Below are 16,654 nucleotides of genomic sequence, written 5' to 3'. Positions count from 1 at the left end.
CCAATGAGGACATTGTCCTGCCATCCTTGTTCCCAGCTTTTAATTATCCAAAGAATTATTTCTATATTGCCTTGGTGTAGTCAGCCATTAGTATGTACCTAAAAGCTACTGCTTTTTATTAGAATAACTCCTTCCCTGTTTATTTTCTTTGGAAACTTGCAAGAGGCACCCTGCTGAAAAATCCATATTGCGCTCTGGATCAGTAACTTGGTTACAAGAGCTTATGTCCTTAAAAACTTTCTCATGCACTGTTGTGCGCCCACGCCACCAGATCTGTAGACGTGTCCTGAGCTTTTAAGCGCCAGGCCTCTGTTGCCTAACTGTGTAAGGCTGCCACCTGGTTATTCATACCTTTTTCATTTTTACCAGGTGGATGTCCACTCTTCTCCGGATGCAGTTTTTGGCCTCAGGGTTCTTCTGCACCCTGAACTTGCGTCTTTGACTCGTGGTGTGTTTTTGAGGCCTTTGACGGTTCTGTTAGCCTTGTTGTATTTGATCGCTTTGTTTCAGAACATTCTATGAATATTATACCAGTCCTGTATGATTTAAATAAGAGGAAAGTTGACTTGCCCGTAAATTCAATTTTTTGGGGGTTCAGGATGACAACCATCCCAATTGTGCTCCCCCTTTTGTTTTTCTCAGCACTGCTTGCTTCAAAACTGAGGATTGGTGGAATACAGTAGGGTTATAGGGGAGGTGTCATGGGGGGAGGAGGGGGGGGGGTATCATGTCCTTCAAGGCTTCCCAGTGTCCAATCCCCTCAAGGTACGTGCCTATAACCCACAATGTATGAATACATAGTTCCTTTACTGTGTTCTCTGATAAGGTAAGCCCAAAATGATTTTTTGATTATTTTGTAGCTCAACAGATTGTTCGCTTGCTGTGTTGGTTAAAATGGTTGAAAATCATGCAGTGCGGGTAGACTGGACAAACTGTTTTACCTGAAATTGTTTGGCACAAAATGAGCACAATATTTAAAGGTTTATCCACCATTCACTTGCGGTCATTTCAATATCACTAAAAATGTATTTGAGCTATCCCAAACGTTGCCTGCATTTTACTACTCGTTAAGGCACTGTCATAGTTAACTGTTGTAATGGTTAACACTTGACAACTGATTTATTCCAAATATTTTCCAATTTATAACTAAGACTATTTATAGAAGTAAATTTGCTTAGAAAAGGAAGACTTTGAAAACCTGAGAGAAATTATATTCTGATCTCATTGGATGCTTAAAAGTAATAAAAGTATAATGCATTAATTGCTGTGATTTGTGTACTTAGTAATACCAATACATGCACAAGCCTTTCCCATAACTGTTTGTTTTTTTTGGTCTTTTCCTCCAGCAACATTCAAACCCTGGGCATGCAGGTCCATTTCCAGTTGTCTCGATCCATAATAATACAATCAATCCAACTAGCCCTACTACAGCATCCATGGCAAGTGCAAATAGAGGCCCAACCAGCCCATCTGTTACATCAATAGAATTAATTCCATCTGTTACAAATCCAGAGAATCTTCCCTCTTTACCAGATATACCACCCATACAGGTCAGTACACTTGTTTAAAATATCATCTACATATCATCAGTTGTCTCAAAGTCCTTATCACTTTATATTCTTTGCCATTTATGAACCAGATAGAATTTCTACAAATTACAGCTAGAAATCGGGCAATCCCATCCCGCACACACTCTAGTGGCATTCAAATTGACCATTTGCTGTTTTTTTCCCCCTTATTTGCGCGTATTTCTACTTTTTGTCATTTTATCACCATTTTCAGTGATTGTTCCATATTTGGTACACTACTAGAGTAAATGCAGTGTGTCTGTCTCACACATGCACACTTAAAACAACGCACACGTTAAGTGTTTTCTTGCACACTTGCTAAAAGTGGGTTTTGACAGTTAATTCTTGGTTGATTTTTAGTTGGAAGGTTTGCTGTAGGGTATGCTATTTTGGTTGAAGAGACTTCAAGAAATGATTAGTGGGCAATTAAGAGACAAGTGTCTACAGGGTTTCACTAACGTGGTTGATTTATCGCCATGCTGTTGGAGTGGTATATTTTTGGTATTGGTGGCTATGTTAGATTGTTTGCAGCTTAAGTATTTAAAAACCGGTTATTGATGATCCAGTATTTTAATTGGTGTGGTTGTATCTTTATCAGTTGTGAAATTTTATGTAATTTGCCAATAAGGGTATTCTATTTCCAATTTCTAGGATTTTTAATACTACTATTGATTTATCTTCGTGTTTTACTTTGAAAAACTGTTATTTCCGTATAACTTTTTCTATTCTTTAAACTTTAAATAGTTTGACCCACACTGAGTCAAACAATTTTCTTCACTAAGTGATGCAGTATGTCTAAGCACTGTATATGTACTGTATGTGAATTCAGCTACATACAGTACTGGGTTCTGGCTGTGAGACTTCTTGTCTCACAACCAGAACAAAACCGTGTCAGGCTGGGTAGTGTCCAGCCATTCATAGATGGATTTCTTCTGGATGTTCCAGTTAGCACTGGGCATAAAAGCATAATCCAGAAGTGCAAAGAACATCATTTCCCCATAAACCGGCCACAACCGGATGCTCCGCAAGATTTCTGACACAGGAGTGAAAAGGATTATCAGAAGAGTTGTGAAAGAGCCAAGAACCACTTATGGAGAGCATCAGAAAGACCTGGAATTAGCAGGTACAATTGTTTAAAAGAAAACAAGTAATGCACTCAACTGCCATGGCCTGTATGCACGCTCACCAAGTAAGACTCAATTGCTGAAGAAAAAGCATGTTGAAGCTCGTTTTAAAACTTGCTGCACAGTATTTTGACAAGCCTGTGAAATACTGGGAGAATATAGTCTGATCAGATGAGACTAAAATTGAACTGTCTGGATGCTATAATACACACCATGTTTGGGGGTCCAAAGGCACTGCCCAGTTGGGCTGTTTTTCAGCATACTCTACTTGCAAACTTCATATCATTGAGGGGAGGATGATTGTAAAGATGTACCAAGACATTCTTGAAAAAATCTGATGCCATCTACCATGAAGATGAAACAAGGGTAGACATTTCAGCAAGACTGTGATCCCAAACACACAGCCAAGGAAACGCTCAATTGGTTTTAAAATGATCATACAGCTGCTAGAATGACCCAATCACCTGACTTAAATCCAATAGAAAATCTGTGAAAAGAGCTAAAGATCAGAGTTCACAGAAGATTCCCATGAAACCTTCAAGATTTAAAGACTAGAAGAATGGGCCAAAATTGCACCTGAGCAATGTGTGCAAGCGTTTTCTCCGTACAGGAGGCATAATGAAGCTATCAATACCAACAAAGGATTTTGTACGACGTATTCAATAAGTTTCAGTTAGCATGTTCAATACTTTTTCACTGCGTCATTCTTTTTTATTACACATAGATTAATTTCTGAACTTATTTGTTTTGGTCTTTGTATGTGTGGATAGCATGGGTTGTTAGACACGTAGTGAAAATTTAATGTCAATCGCATCTATAAGAAATATATTTACCTAGAAAAATGGGAACGTGCTTAATACTTATTTTACCCGCTGTATCTGTTATCAAAAACCATTAGTGTGTAAACCACAAAAAATCCCAAAAATGGTACCCTGTGGGATACAGGCAGTCCCCGGGTTACAAACAAGATGGGGGTCTATAGGTATGTTCTTAAGTTGAATCTCTCTAAGTCGGAACAGGTACATTTTTTTTTTTTTTTTTTTATTTTTTTAAGTGTAGCTCCAGCCAAAAATAAATTTTTAAAGCTTTTTGGATAACAAGGGAAAGGTTAACACCCCTGTAACATTTGTTTTGCTATCTGTGCCCCTGTTCAGAAGATTTCACCTAATTTTTCTGTCCCAATGACAATTGAATTTTGAAAATTTTGGGTTGTTGTGGAAACAGGCCTTGGTGATAAAGCATCCCATAATAACTTACAGGAGTGAATATCCCTTCCTAGGGAAAGATTTCCCCTTCGCTTCCTGTTGTCTCCCTCTGTTTTGTAAGTAGGAATCATTTGTAAGTCGGATGTTTGTAACTAGGAGACCGCCTGTAATAGCATGATTTGCTGTTATGCATTGCATTAATATTTTGTTTGTCTAATTTTATGAGCTGCGCCTGTATTTAGATGTTAAGTTATACTTTAAGTGAGCTATTCTGAAGGCTTACTTATTACAAGCTTAATTTTGGCTCCCCTGCTCAGCTTTACCTTTTTTGTGTAAGGGTACCTTTAGGACTTGGGAGTTGGTGGCTGTAAAGGCTAAAGATATTTTTCTCTGCATGAAGTTAAAAACTCTTCCAAGATTAACCCCCTAATCCCACCCCCCTTTTTTCAATACTTACCTGAGCCCAAATGAGATCCAGCACTGTGCCCGAAAGCAGCACCGCTGTTCTCTTCTTACTGGTCATGGAGGCAGCAGTTGTTAAAATCCGGGGAGGAGGAAGTTTGGGTTGGGGCTGAGCCATTTCAGATGTGTATAAACACTCACACTTCTGCCCCCCATAGCGAGTTGAGAATTGAAGAAAGCCTTAAAATAAGAGTTGGCAAGCTGCAATGTGTTTTTTCTTTGGGTTTAATACTGCTTTAATCGTACATAAAAGAACACAGGTCACTTCCTATTTGACTGCTTGGATTATGCTGCCACATTCAGTTGAATGGATACTGGCCTTGAAAAGGCATGAATTCCCTGTCTACTCATAACCCATCCCTGCTCACCTATGGCTTGTGTTTTAACAGAGATGTTTATTGGAGATCAAATCAGCATTACAATATATCAGCATAGACATTTTTACACTAACAGATCAAAAAACAAAGAAGGAAAGAAAACAAGAGAAACATACTTAGCAGGTTCCGCGTAACACGGGTGCCCAGCCAAGGCTAACAATAATGCAATATAGTTGGCAGGAGGCAATCCTAACTTCTACCTGGAATTCATGCATATCAGCAGGCAGCCTCACTCCCCCACTCGCGTAAAATGTATTGAGGGTGAAACATGTCAAGAAAAAAAAGGGGGCGGAGGGGCAGGGAAGGGGAGCCACCGCCACCCTGGGTGACTGGGGCTGTTGCTCTGTGCCGGTTCAATGGAGACCATCCTAACCGCTGGAGTCTATCCAACTCGACCAGATCTTGTCGAACTTTGCTGGACATGGTCTGCTCTGATAAGTTTATATAAGGGGAGGACCGTGTTGACTGAAAGACGCCAGGCTTTTCTCGTGGGCGGCTCCGACGACTTCCATTTAAGGAGGATTTCCCACCTTGCATAGAACAGGGAGAATGTCAGACAAAGCTTAGTAACAGTTCCCCGCCACCTTTTCCAGATGGCTGAGGAGGCTGGTCAAGGGGTCTAAGGGCATGTGGGTCACACAGACTTCAGTTAAAGTATCCACTACAGACCTCCAGTACGGTTGAGTTTGGGGCACGACCATACCATATGCCAGAAGGAACCTGGCTCCTGAGCATGCCTAGGATGTACCGAATCACGTTGGGGGTAGATTCGGGCTAGGCGCAGTGGGATGTAGTAGGCTCTATGGAGGAATTTTAGCTGTATGAATCTGTCCCTAGCCGCTATCATCGAGGGAATGTAAGTGGAGACAGTCTTCCCACTCTTCCTCATCCAAAGATGGGATATCCTTCCATTTCTCCCAAGGACCGGGTCGGCTTGGTGTCGTATGCCATCGTCGGGTATAAATACAGGGAGGAGAGGGGCCTCCCCATAGCACTGGAGGTAAGGAGACGCTCTACGGGATCTGACTCCAAAGTTAAGGTCACCGGGAATTGGGCTCTAAATGCATGTTTCAACTGCCAATAGTGGAACTCCCAAGATCTGGGAATTGAGTAAAGAGACCTAAGTTCATTGAAAGGCAGCAAGCTCCCGTCTCTAGTAATGTGCTTCATGGTTGTAATCCCTTTCTGTGCCCACACAAGGGGTCTGGCAAAGTAAAGTGGAGAAGCATTGGGTTCCCCCATAGGAGCATGTGGGGAGAAACGTGTTTGGGCTTCTTGTATATTACCCTGGCATCCTGCCATATCCTCACCATGGTCTGCATAGGGGCTGTAATGGACAGGCAGGCCCTTCTACCTCTAAAGACTAGATTACTAAGGGCAGCATAAGATCCTACTATGGCCTCCTCCAGGGTGACTGCTGGGTTTAGCCTAGGCTGGGAAAACCACCACCTCACTGTAACAAGTAGGGCAAACCAATAGTAAAGTAGAAAGATGGGTAGCGCCACTCCACCGCTTGAAAGGGGGGGTACAGTATGCGCTTCGCTACACATGGGGGCCTCCCAGCCCAGACAGCCTAAAAAAACTTAGGGAGATGGGCTGGTGTGTTTCTGAAGAAGTAAAGAAATTTAGGCAGAAATCAAAAATACGATTATCAGATTGACCCTGCCAACCGGTGTAAGGGGGGCGGGGGGCTCGTCAGGCGGTGCACTTAGCAACAACTTGTGTCATTAGGGGTTGCAGATTCTGTTTCGCATAGTCTTCTATCTCGTTAATGACCTTAATCCCTAGATATTGTGTTCAACCCACTGGAGGTGCGTCTGGGTATATAGCCTAGAGGACGAGGGGTGAAGGGGGAAAAGCACAGATTTGTCCCAATTAATTCTTATACCTGAAAATTCGCTAAATTAAAGATAGAAAGAGCTCTATGGAGGGATGTGGATGTGTCAGCCAGGTACAGAAGGGTATCATCCGCGTAGAGGGAGATTTTCTCCTCAATGGTTCCCACTTGGATGCCCCTAACCCACCTATCTGATCAAAGCGGCCAGGGGCTCCACCGCCATTGCAAAAAGCTCCTGGGACAGACGACAGCCCACGGTTGAGGGGAAATGAGTCTGACAGGCAGGCGTTGGTATACATCCTGGCTTGGGGACTGGCGTATAGCATCTTGATCCATAGCTGGAACTTGGGGCCAAAGCCAAACTTAAAAAGGACTGCCCATAGATATCTCCACTCAACAGTCAAAGGCCTTTTCCATGTCCAGGGAGCCCGCCGCAGCCTCGTCCCCCTCCCCTGCCCCAGCTGTGTGTGTAAATAGCTTTCTAATGTTAATATCGGTGCCTCTGCCTGGCATAAAACCCATTTGGTCTGGATGGACCAAGGCCATGATTACCGTATTAAGCCTGTTGGCAAGGATTTTGGCCAACATTTTCGAGTCAATGTTTGAGTGAAATAGGGCGGTATGACAAGCAGAGGGAGGGGTCCTTTCCTGGTTTTGGAATCACTGCAATGACCACCTCACCCAAAGAGCTCGGAAGGGACTGCAGTTCAGCGGCCCCTGCCATCATTGCATGGAGCCTAGCAGTCAGGACTTCTGTATATTGCCTGTAGAATTCTATGGGTATTCAATCAGGGCCTGGGGTTTTACGAGGCTGCATGGATTTGAGTGCCTTAAGTATCTCACTCGTTATGGGCTTGTCCAGTTCCCCTCTGTGTGTCTGTGAGGGCGGGAATATCAACATCCTCAAGGTAAGTACAGAGTTCGTCCCTATTGTAGGTCACCCTAGAATAGTAGCGCGTCTTGTAATATGCAACAAAGGAGTCGTTAATTTCCTCCGGAGTGTACCGGAGATCACCCCCAGGTCCCAAAATGTGGGGAATAGTAGGCCCTCCTGATTGTTCCCTAGAAAGCCAAGCCAGCAATTTACCCAACCTCTCCCCCTGCTCGAAAATACGTTGGGACTGAGTGAGGAGTTTCTTTTGAGTGAGCGTGTTGGGTGGGAAAGAACCTCCCTGGTGAGGGACTGTAAAGGAATGTAGTGTTGGGGATCTCTAGAGCCTGCATACAGAGTGTCCTGCGCGGCTGCTGCAGATTCCGCCTTAGTCAAGGCAGACCTCCTTAACTTCCTAACCCTGGCTATAATAGGCTGATATTGACCCCTCGAATGCCTTGAAGGCATCCCACACAATCGTAGGGTCAGCCAACCCTGAGTTGGACCCCCAGTACCCCTCCATCTCCCCTCTAAATCTTACGTCCACATCCAGGTCCGATATCCAGAACCTAGAGAGCCTCAAAAGTTTGTGGGGGAACCTGGGCCATCTACTAGCACGAGGAGGGGTACGTGATCTGATATTCCTCTAGGAAGTACCTTGATTTCTTTAATCCTGGGTAGAACAGACCGTTCTGCAAAGATCAGGTCAATACGGGAAATGGTTTTGTGTGTTGCTGAATGACACGCATAGACTCTGGATTGAGGATGTCGCCACCTCCAGACGTCTATCAATCCATAGGTGTCAGCCCATGTCTGGAGTCCAGAGTAGTGAGAGGTGAAAACCATATCGGGGGGGGGGGGGGGCACAAACAAGAACAATTGCCTGTCCTGGGAAGATCGGGCTTCCCTTCAGCCAGACAAGTATAACCCTTGGACATTGTCATCTGGGGGAAGAGAAGAAGGGCAGGGGAGGTAAGATCAATCAATCTGGGGCCTCCAGCATGCTTGAAAATGCAAGTCGGGGGGAGGCAGCAAAGTCATGGGCCCAGGCAGGATTACTGACTGTCAGGGTGCCCTCCTCCCAGTGCAGATGAAGAGCAAAAAAAAAAAAGTACTCCACAGTGCAGGGTGTCTGCGCTGGGGCGGCAGGGAGTCCATCCAGATTGAGGCATCTCGTTGCAATTGAAAGAAACTGACAGATTCCCCGTCCTGGACTCGGAGGCGCACTGGAAAGAGGATGCTGTTGCGAATGCCGCTTGCTCTCATCGCTACCTTCACTGCATCGAACGCCTTCACTGCATCGAACGCCTTCCTCGGTTTCTGTGTTTCGACTGAGTAATCGTGAAATATCAGTTTGGCATTATCAAGCCGCAGGTCGCCTTGTGCTCTGGAGGCGCGGAGAACTTCACCCCGGTCACAAAAGTTTAACATTCTGAGACTAAATGTTCTAGGGGGTCCCCCGGGAGGGCCCGGCTTGGCAGTACACGGTGAGCTCTCTCCACTGTATGAGGAGAAAAGCGGGCAGTGGGGAGAACATTCCGAAGCATGCCCTCAACAAATCCGGTCGGGTCCTCCCCCCCCGAACCCTCCAGGAAGCAGATGATGCGGAGGATGTTTCTCCTGTTTCTGTTTTCGGCATCTTCCGCACGGTACTCAAGTGCCTTGACCCTGGTCTGGAGGGTGCGGAGGGCAGCCGAGTATTCCACCACTTCATCCTCCATGAGGCCAATCCTCTGTTCTGTATCCGTGACCCTGGAGCGCAGCTTATCCAGGTCCTGGCGCATGAGGCCTAAGTCCATTTACACCGCTTTTATCTTGGCGGTGAGGGTCGCTTGGCATGTTGCTATGTCCGCCATCACTTCCGCCAACCATGGTGGCCTGGAATCGGGTTCCTCCATGAGAAGGGTCTGCGTTACCATGTGCAGGCTGCGGCCGGAGTGTGGTTGGGTGCCTATGGTGGGGGACGTCTGCAGGATATCACCATGCAAGGGGAATCTGAGCCGTTTTCCTCTACCGGACTGCGTGCGGGATGATCTGCGCCTCATCCAGGTGCTTACCGAAGGTGAGTCAGAGCTTTAGTCCCGGTGGAAGAGGGTAAATGTAAGGCCAGCGGAGCTCATGGAAGATGCGACCGATCACGTCGCCATCTTGGGCACGCCCCTCCAGGGCTAGTGTTTTAACGTATGTTCAGTGTACCTACAGATGTCTTTCTGAAGTCTTAGTGGGCTTTAGTCCCCTATTATAATGGCCTTTTCTGAACAACCCTACTAAGGTAGGAAAAGGCTTCTTCTGGATTGGTCAATTATGGCCAGAATGCCAAGAGACTGAACCCCGCAGACAAAAGAAGGGGTGGTTGGTGCTGGCAGCTTTTTTCGTGTGTTCAGGTTGCATTATAGGACCAGGGCAGTCATACCGCTGGGAGTGGATTTGAGTCCCTGAAGGTCCTGCAGGCTGATCCCACTATAAGGGGTTAAGATTAGGACCTCTGGCCCTAGAGTCCCTTGATTCTGGCCTACATGTGGAAGCTGGCAAAGGCGGCAAGACCAGGCCATCTTTGCAATGGCAGACAACACAGATGCCAGATACCTGGAGATAATCCTTTCAATGAATTGAAGGGCTTTGATGATGAATGCTAGCCTATTGGACTAGGGAGATGTTTAGTTCAAGGAACGTGATTATCAGGAGTGGAAGCTGCCAGTCAGACATGCTGGAACTTCGGAACGTTCGGTTGGCTACCATACCTTTTTGGGATCTTCTCATCAGAGCATGCCGGACACTGTCATGGTTGTGACATGCATCAACTTCAAGGAGGGACAAAGTAAAAATTTTTGCTTTCAATTATACGTTAAATCAGAGTCCCCAAAAGCCAAAAGTTTGATTTTTGCATAATCTGAGCTGTGACAGGTTCTGTTTTAAGATCTGTGAAAAGGCTGGAGTTTTCTTTTTAAAGGAGAAGTAAATGTGCATAACCCGAGATGACTACATATCACAATGCAGTTCACTCAAGGACCTACTGTAAATCCTACATGAGTGCACTTTTAGTTTTTTTATGTGCATTTTAGATTTATAAAGCTGGTATTCTAGAAGATATAAAGTAACAAAAATGAGCTCCTCTGAGTGCATTAACAATTATTCCAAACAGTAGCTAATGGCTTTCTTTCAATGCTGTTTAGGAATGCATTAATACTGACTGCCCATCCTGTTTGACAATGTGATGCCTTTCTTAACATTATGTCCACTGATGCAAACTTAGAGAAATGCATTAAAGCTCAGTCTGTGGCATACATGATGCATTATGCTGTCTATCATATCTGTGGTGTAACTTTCTGATTTTAGCAGTATTTTTCTTTGGCATGTTTGATTTGAACTAACCCAGTATGAGATTGCCTAATACTGGCAGTATAGTTGTAAATATACATATTTATCCAAAGAATATCAGGAACACGAATGTAGTACTGATACAAGCACTCAAAATGGGAAGAGAAAATTGTCAATGCACTATAGCTGCTGTTATAAAAATCGGCGTAAAAAAATGCAAAGATAAAATTCCCTTGGCATTAACAGCGCTTAAAATACATCTGACCACAGACGTTTAAAGTGCGAAAAGTGCCAGATATGACAAGCATGCACCACACAATTATATAAAATATATATTGTATAATAAAGTCCCTGAGGGCCGGTTCACACTGCGGGCGATGCGAGGCGACACCGACTTGCCTCGCCGCGACCTCAGCGGCGATTTGCAAATGACTTCTGTATAGAAGTCAATGCAAGTCGCCCCGAAGTAGTACAGGAACCTTTTTTCTGAGTCGGAGCGACTCGAGTCGCTCCTCTCAGAACGGTTCCATTGTACAGAATGGGGGCGACTTGTCAGATTGCGGCGAGGCAAGTCGTGTCGCCTCGCATCGCCCGCAGTGTGAACCGGCCCTGAGGACTCCAGTCCATGCCAGTGACATATGCAGTACTCTTTGGGGATTTTTAAAGCGTTAACCCATTTGGGGTAAGTGCATTACTAAAGGGGATCACTTCGAGCACAAGGTTTCTTCTTGTGGTGATGGTGTATAGCCTGTGAAGTAATCCTACATTTCTGAGTAATCACGGAGCACTATATTCACATTATGGACTCCTTTATTGGGACTTTAAAGTGGTTGTAAACCCTTACAAACCACTTTGACCTACAGGAAAGCCTAAATTAAGGCTTACCTTTAGGTCCAAGAAATATCTCCTAAACCTATACGGTTTAGGAGATATTTACCCGAAGACAGCCACCGCTGTCTACGGCGCATGCTCTGTAGACAACGGCGCGCAGGCACACTGGGCAGGTCGCAGATCGCGGCGATATGCCACTCGTGTCGGCTCCCGCGCGCATGCCCGGGAGTGACGTCATCGCGTCTACGGCGAATCACAGCGCCGGAGCAGCGAGACACGGAAGTCGCTCCGGGATACATGGCAGCGGCGAAGAGGAAGACGGAGGACCGCTTCGGGGGCTTCGTTCTCAGGTAACTTATTCATAATGAGCTAATATGCTATGCATACTAGCTCATTATGCCTTACAGGGTGTGTTTTTTATTTTGCCTTCCTCTTTAATATATTGTATAAAATATATGTTAGATAATATATTATGTGGTGCATGTTTGGCACTTTTCACACTTTAAACGTCTGTGGTCAGATGTATTTTAAGCGCTGTTAATGCCAGGGTATGTTGTTTATATTTTATATCTGCATTTTTTAGATACATATTGTTTAATAGCATCTTCAGCGAGGTATGTGATTCTAGTGCTGTAAATCAGCTGTATTCGTGTATATTGTAACCAGTTTACCACTGATTACCAGTGGTGGTAGTAGTGAATGTGTATCCTATATCAGGATATTTTTGTACATATAGGCAATAGGCTAAATACTGGAGCAGATATCCAGATTTTTCTGTTTTCTTTACACTTTTTAGATGAGACACTGTACCATTTTTATGTAATATCCTTTAGAATATGTCATGTGAGGGTCTGTTGGAACTGTCAATTTAAGTTGTATTCAGGCAGGCAGGTCCTTGTACTTCAGAGTTGCTGATAGAGCTGTTAAGATATTCTGTAATGTGTGGTCAGTTTTATGCTAGGACCTTAGCTGTTGCTTCAAGTGCTGGTGTGTAAAATGTCTTGGTTTGATTTAAACTGTGTTTTCTTAAAGATTGTTGTTTTCTGAATGTTTGATTTTCTAATGGTCAAAAATATTTGTGTTTTGGCCACATTTGAAAAAGCAATGTGGAAAAACTAACACTGAATGTGGTTTTAATTTGGGAAAATCATACATACTGTATTGTAACCTCCTAAATATATCTGGGATTACTTTCAAATAGTAGGTCTGAATGAACTTTTTTATGGGCCTTTGAACTAATGACCCAATGATGGCAAGAAGAGAATTATCGTATGAAAATGCATACAAACTTCTACTTTTTTTTTTTTTTTTTTTTTTTTTTCCCCTGTCTACTCTTAAAGAGGAAGTAAACTCTCCCATTCTGATGCTGCTTTTCATTTAGTCCATTATATTAAGTAATTCTCAAACTATAGCCAGTGTAATCTAGCCCAAGTCGCATATTACTTTTTAAAGAAACTTAAAAAAAAATAATAATAAATCTTGTTTCCAGGGGCAAGGCAGCACCATCTTAGGTATTGTTTTCTGAGTCCACAGTAGAGTGCATTTTCGCCCTTACATGGAGCACTTCCTGTACTGTTAACCAAGCTTTCTATGGCAACCCTGCTTCCCTGTTCATAGCCGACTTGTTTTGTTTCATAGTATTTACTTGTGCTGATTATCTAGTGTTTGCCTGTGTCAGTCTTATCAGCTTCAGATGATAAGGCTACAATATGCAGTCCAGTGCCCAGGTTTACACTCCATGTGATATCACTGGGGTGTAGGAGGAAGCTCTGAATGATTCTGCAGTCTCGTGGAATTTGAGTGTTGTGCTGCAGCAAGGAGTCCTAATAGACGAGCACACAGTGTGCCTTAAATCAGGGGACCTGTGAGCATGCTCCAGTGTCATCATTCTAAAGAGCAAAACGGATAACAATACTAAGCAAGTAAGGAGATATATACAAGCAGTGTTTATTAGGGTGTTTATGCTGATTTACATGGGATAAAGTTGTGATGGAGAGTTTACAACCACTTTAATTTTTTCAACTTTCCATCTATTAAATCTTCTGCCCTTGTTTTCATTTTGGATAGTAAAACTTTTTTTTTTTCTGCAGGTAAATACCTTATACCGCCAACTTCCTTCTGGTCTAGTAAAAAGCCTAGGCTTATGGCATCATACACTGAGTGCTCTCTCTCCCCCCTTCCTGGCAGAGAGTTTGCCAGGAAGGGAGGTGGATGAGTTATGAGGGCCAATGAGAGCTGCAGAGCTAGGAGTGTGCCTCTGTGTGTAAATCCAGGAAGTGAACAGGCAGCAGCTTCAGCTACCCACAGTTAAAATGGATGCAGCCAGACTTGGTGGAAAGCCATTTCTGCAGCATATTTGGCAATTACAGAATCATAGTACTAATAAAATATGCAAAGTGGTTGGAGGGAAGCTTCAGAGTGGCAAAGATGTTTTTATTACAAATTATGTGAGCAGACTGCAGTTCCTCTTTAATGTTGGTTGTTCCTTCTCTTGTAGCTGGAAGATGCTGGATCAAATAATTTAGACAATATATTAAGCAGGTACATTTCAATTGGGCATTCACTTCCGCAGCCAACAAGCACCATGAACCCTTCACCCGGACCATCTGCAATGTCGCCTGGTTCAACAGGTAAATTTATTATCGATTTATTTCCTGCACTGCCCCTTTTTCTTTCACTGGCAGTAATTATACTGTTCCTTCGTAGCAGCCATAAACCTTAGTCCTCTTCTGCCCATCCTGGATTATGAAACTTGTAGAGTGACTCGGTAGAATGCAGAATTGCAGAAATTACTTTTTTGTTGCTATTTACAAAGCACAAACACTTTGCTAGTTTTGTTCTCTACAACTGAACTCTTCTAGCTTTTTAATCTCTAAATTTCTCACTTTACTTGGTCATATGATCTTAGATGTGCGGCTCTTTAAAAGGAAATATATACATGAAATGGCATTCCTGATGGTAGTCTTTGCAAATATTGTGTGTTTTTTTTTTTTTTTTTTTTTTTTTTTTCTGCAAGGTAGTTGACTGTGTTCAATTTACCTGCTTTCTTCATTAATTGAGGAAATCTCATCTTTCATTTGAAGATTTTTTTTTTTTAATTTTCTGAGTATTGACTTTGCTATAGTTATGGCTATGGCTACACATTTGTAAAATTTCCTTCTGTTTGTTAGACCTTTTTTGCTGAATGACTACTTTGAATACTGAAATAACTTTATCAATACATGTGAGATCGACTAGACATGGAAGGCAGGATCTTTGTGCTATATTACCAAGCAGAAAGTACAGCCTGTATTTGTAATCAGAAAATACTGCTTCTCCAAAGCATTATACGCTTGGAGAATATTTTCCTTCTACGTATCATTTTTAGGGATTTTGGTTCTTCTACTTTACCATAAATATCAAATGGGGTGATGGCAATCCCTGGTTACTGAAGGTACTGATAGGCAGGCAACTGATCATGATCATTCCTTATGTGTAATTGCATTTCTTCTCAGCAGTCAGGTACAGTCACAGCTATCCCATTACTCGAATCGGGCAGACCATTCAAACATTTCACACTTTAGGCACCTATCAATCAGTTCCATTTGCCTTGGTATAATGTTCTTTCATGGTGTGATTGGAATGTCCAAGCTTTTGCATGATGCAGAAACAGAATTTAGTTAAACTAAGCTTAACTTGTCAAAATCTGCGAGCAAGCAGCTCTTTACTGCAGAAGAGACATGCTATGTCTCTTTTGTAGTAACGCACTCTTGCCTGCCTGCTCGCAGGCTTCCATTGCATGAAGCTCAGTGTGCATTCCACGCAAAGTCACGTGCTATAATGACTGACTCCCATGCACATGCGCGCAGGCTAATGTCAGCCCACATTGCCAGGTCAATAGGCCAAAAACCAGGCCACCCAAAGGTAGCAAAGAGAGAAGACAGCTGCCAGTGTGTTATGTCACTGCTGCAGTGAGTAAGGATTTTTAGAAGTTCCGCTTTAAAAAAACAAGACAACTTTATTTTATCTGTGGAAAGCATTCAATAAACAGCCACTGTCTTCATTTCACATTAAATTAGCACAATAGTAGCTACTTCAGCCCTGGAAGGATTTGCCCCCTTAATGACCAGGCCATTTTTTGCGATACCGCACTGGGTCGCTTTAACTGACAATTGTGCAGTCGTGCGACGCTGTACCCAAACACAATTGATGTCATTTATTTCCCCATAAATAGAGCTTTCTTTTGGTGGTATTTGATCACCTCCTGTGGTTTTTATTTTTTGCACTATATACAAATAAGCATCAATTTTGAAGGAAAAAACTATTTTTTTTTTGTTTTGCTATATCCCCCCAAAAAATATTGAAAAAAATTTCTTCCTCACTTTGGGCTGATGTTTCCTACATATTTTAGTTTAAAAAAAATTGCAATGAGCATATATTGATTGGTTTGTGCAAAAGTTAGCGTCTACAAACTAAAAGATATATTTATGGCATATTTTTATTAGTAATGGCGGCGATCGTAAGTTTCTAACTGGGGGGATGTGACTGCCTAAAGTAGGAGCCAGATCGCTGTTCCTATCTTGTAGGAACAGATGATCTGGGTCTCCTCTCCCGACACATCCCTGTTCTGGCTCTCGTTCCCGCAATCACGTGTGCCAGGCAGACATTGTGGCCACGTGCATCAGGTCCCCCGCCTGCTATAGCTATTTAAAGGCCCGATGTACAGCTACAGCGATTTGTGCAGGAGAGTTGACTTGCCGCTGTAGAATGGCGGCTGGTCAGCTAGTGGTTAAAGGCTAAAGTCCGCTTTCTGAGCATGTTGCACCTATATTTAAGTTTGTCGTGTAACATATTCAGCACATCCCCTCGATCCCCCTGCTCACAATTTGAAAACAGTATGATCGTGCTGAGCTCTTCCCCCACAGATGCATCATTCTTTTACCGATTTCTGTGAATAAATAGACTGCAAATACCAACAACCATTGCAGCTGATGGCTTTGTAGGTTTCATTGAGCTACAAGGGTATAGGTGAGCTGTCTTGTAGTTCAATGATGTTTCTGCTCTCAAGTAACTACCTGCCCA

The 16,654-nt window shown here is 43.3% G+C and overlaps 1 protein-coding gene across 6 annotated transcripts in view; it reads left to right on the top strand.

Moving 5' to 3' along the window:
* Positions 1–16,654, top strand: part of TRIM33 (tripartite motif containing 33) — a 252,287-nt gene that overhangs the window by 190,783 nt on the left and 44,850 nt on the right. For 5 of the 6 annotated variants that reach the window (XM_077481589.1, XM_077481585.1, XM_077481586.1 and 2 more), the window contains exons 11-12: positions 1,347–1,550; positions 14,091–14,223. In XM_077481589.1, coding sequence (XP_077337715.1) covers positions 1,347–1,550; positions 14,091–14,223 — 337 coding nt within the window. The remainder of the gene's footprint in view (positions 1–1,346; positions 1,551–14,090; positions 14,224–16,654) is intronic. The other variant, XM_077481587.1, reaches the window with a different exon arrangement.

The sequence above is a fragment of the Lithobates pipiens genome, unplaced genomic scaffold (assembly GCF_037356315.1).
Source record: "Lithobates pipiens isolate NorthernLeopardFrog02 unplaced genomic scaffold, aLitPip1_a1.2 Scaffold_16, whole genome shotgun sequence".
Classification (NCBI taxonomy): domain Eukaryota; kingdom Metazoa; phylum Chordata; class Amphibia; order Anura; family Ranidae; genus Lithobates; species Lithobates pipiens.
Note: the sequence above shows the minus strand (reverse complement) of the source record. Positions and strands in the feature narration are given on the sequence as shown.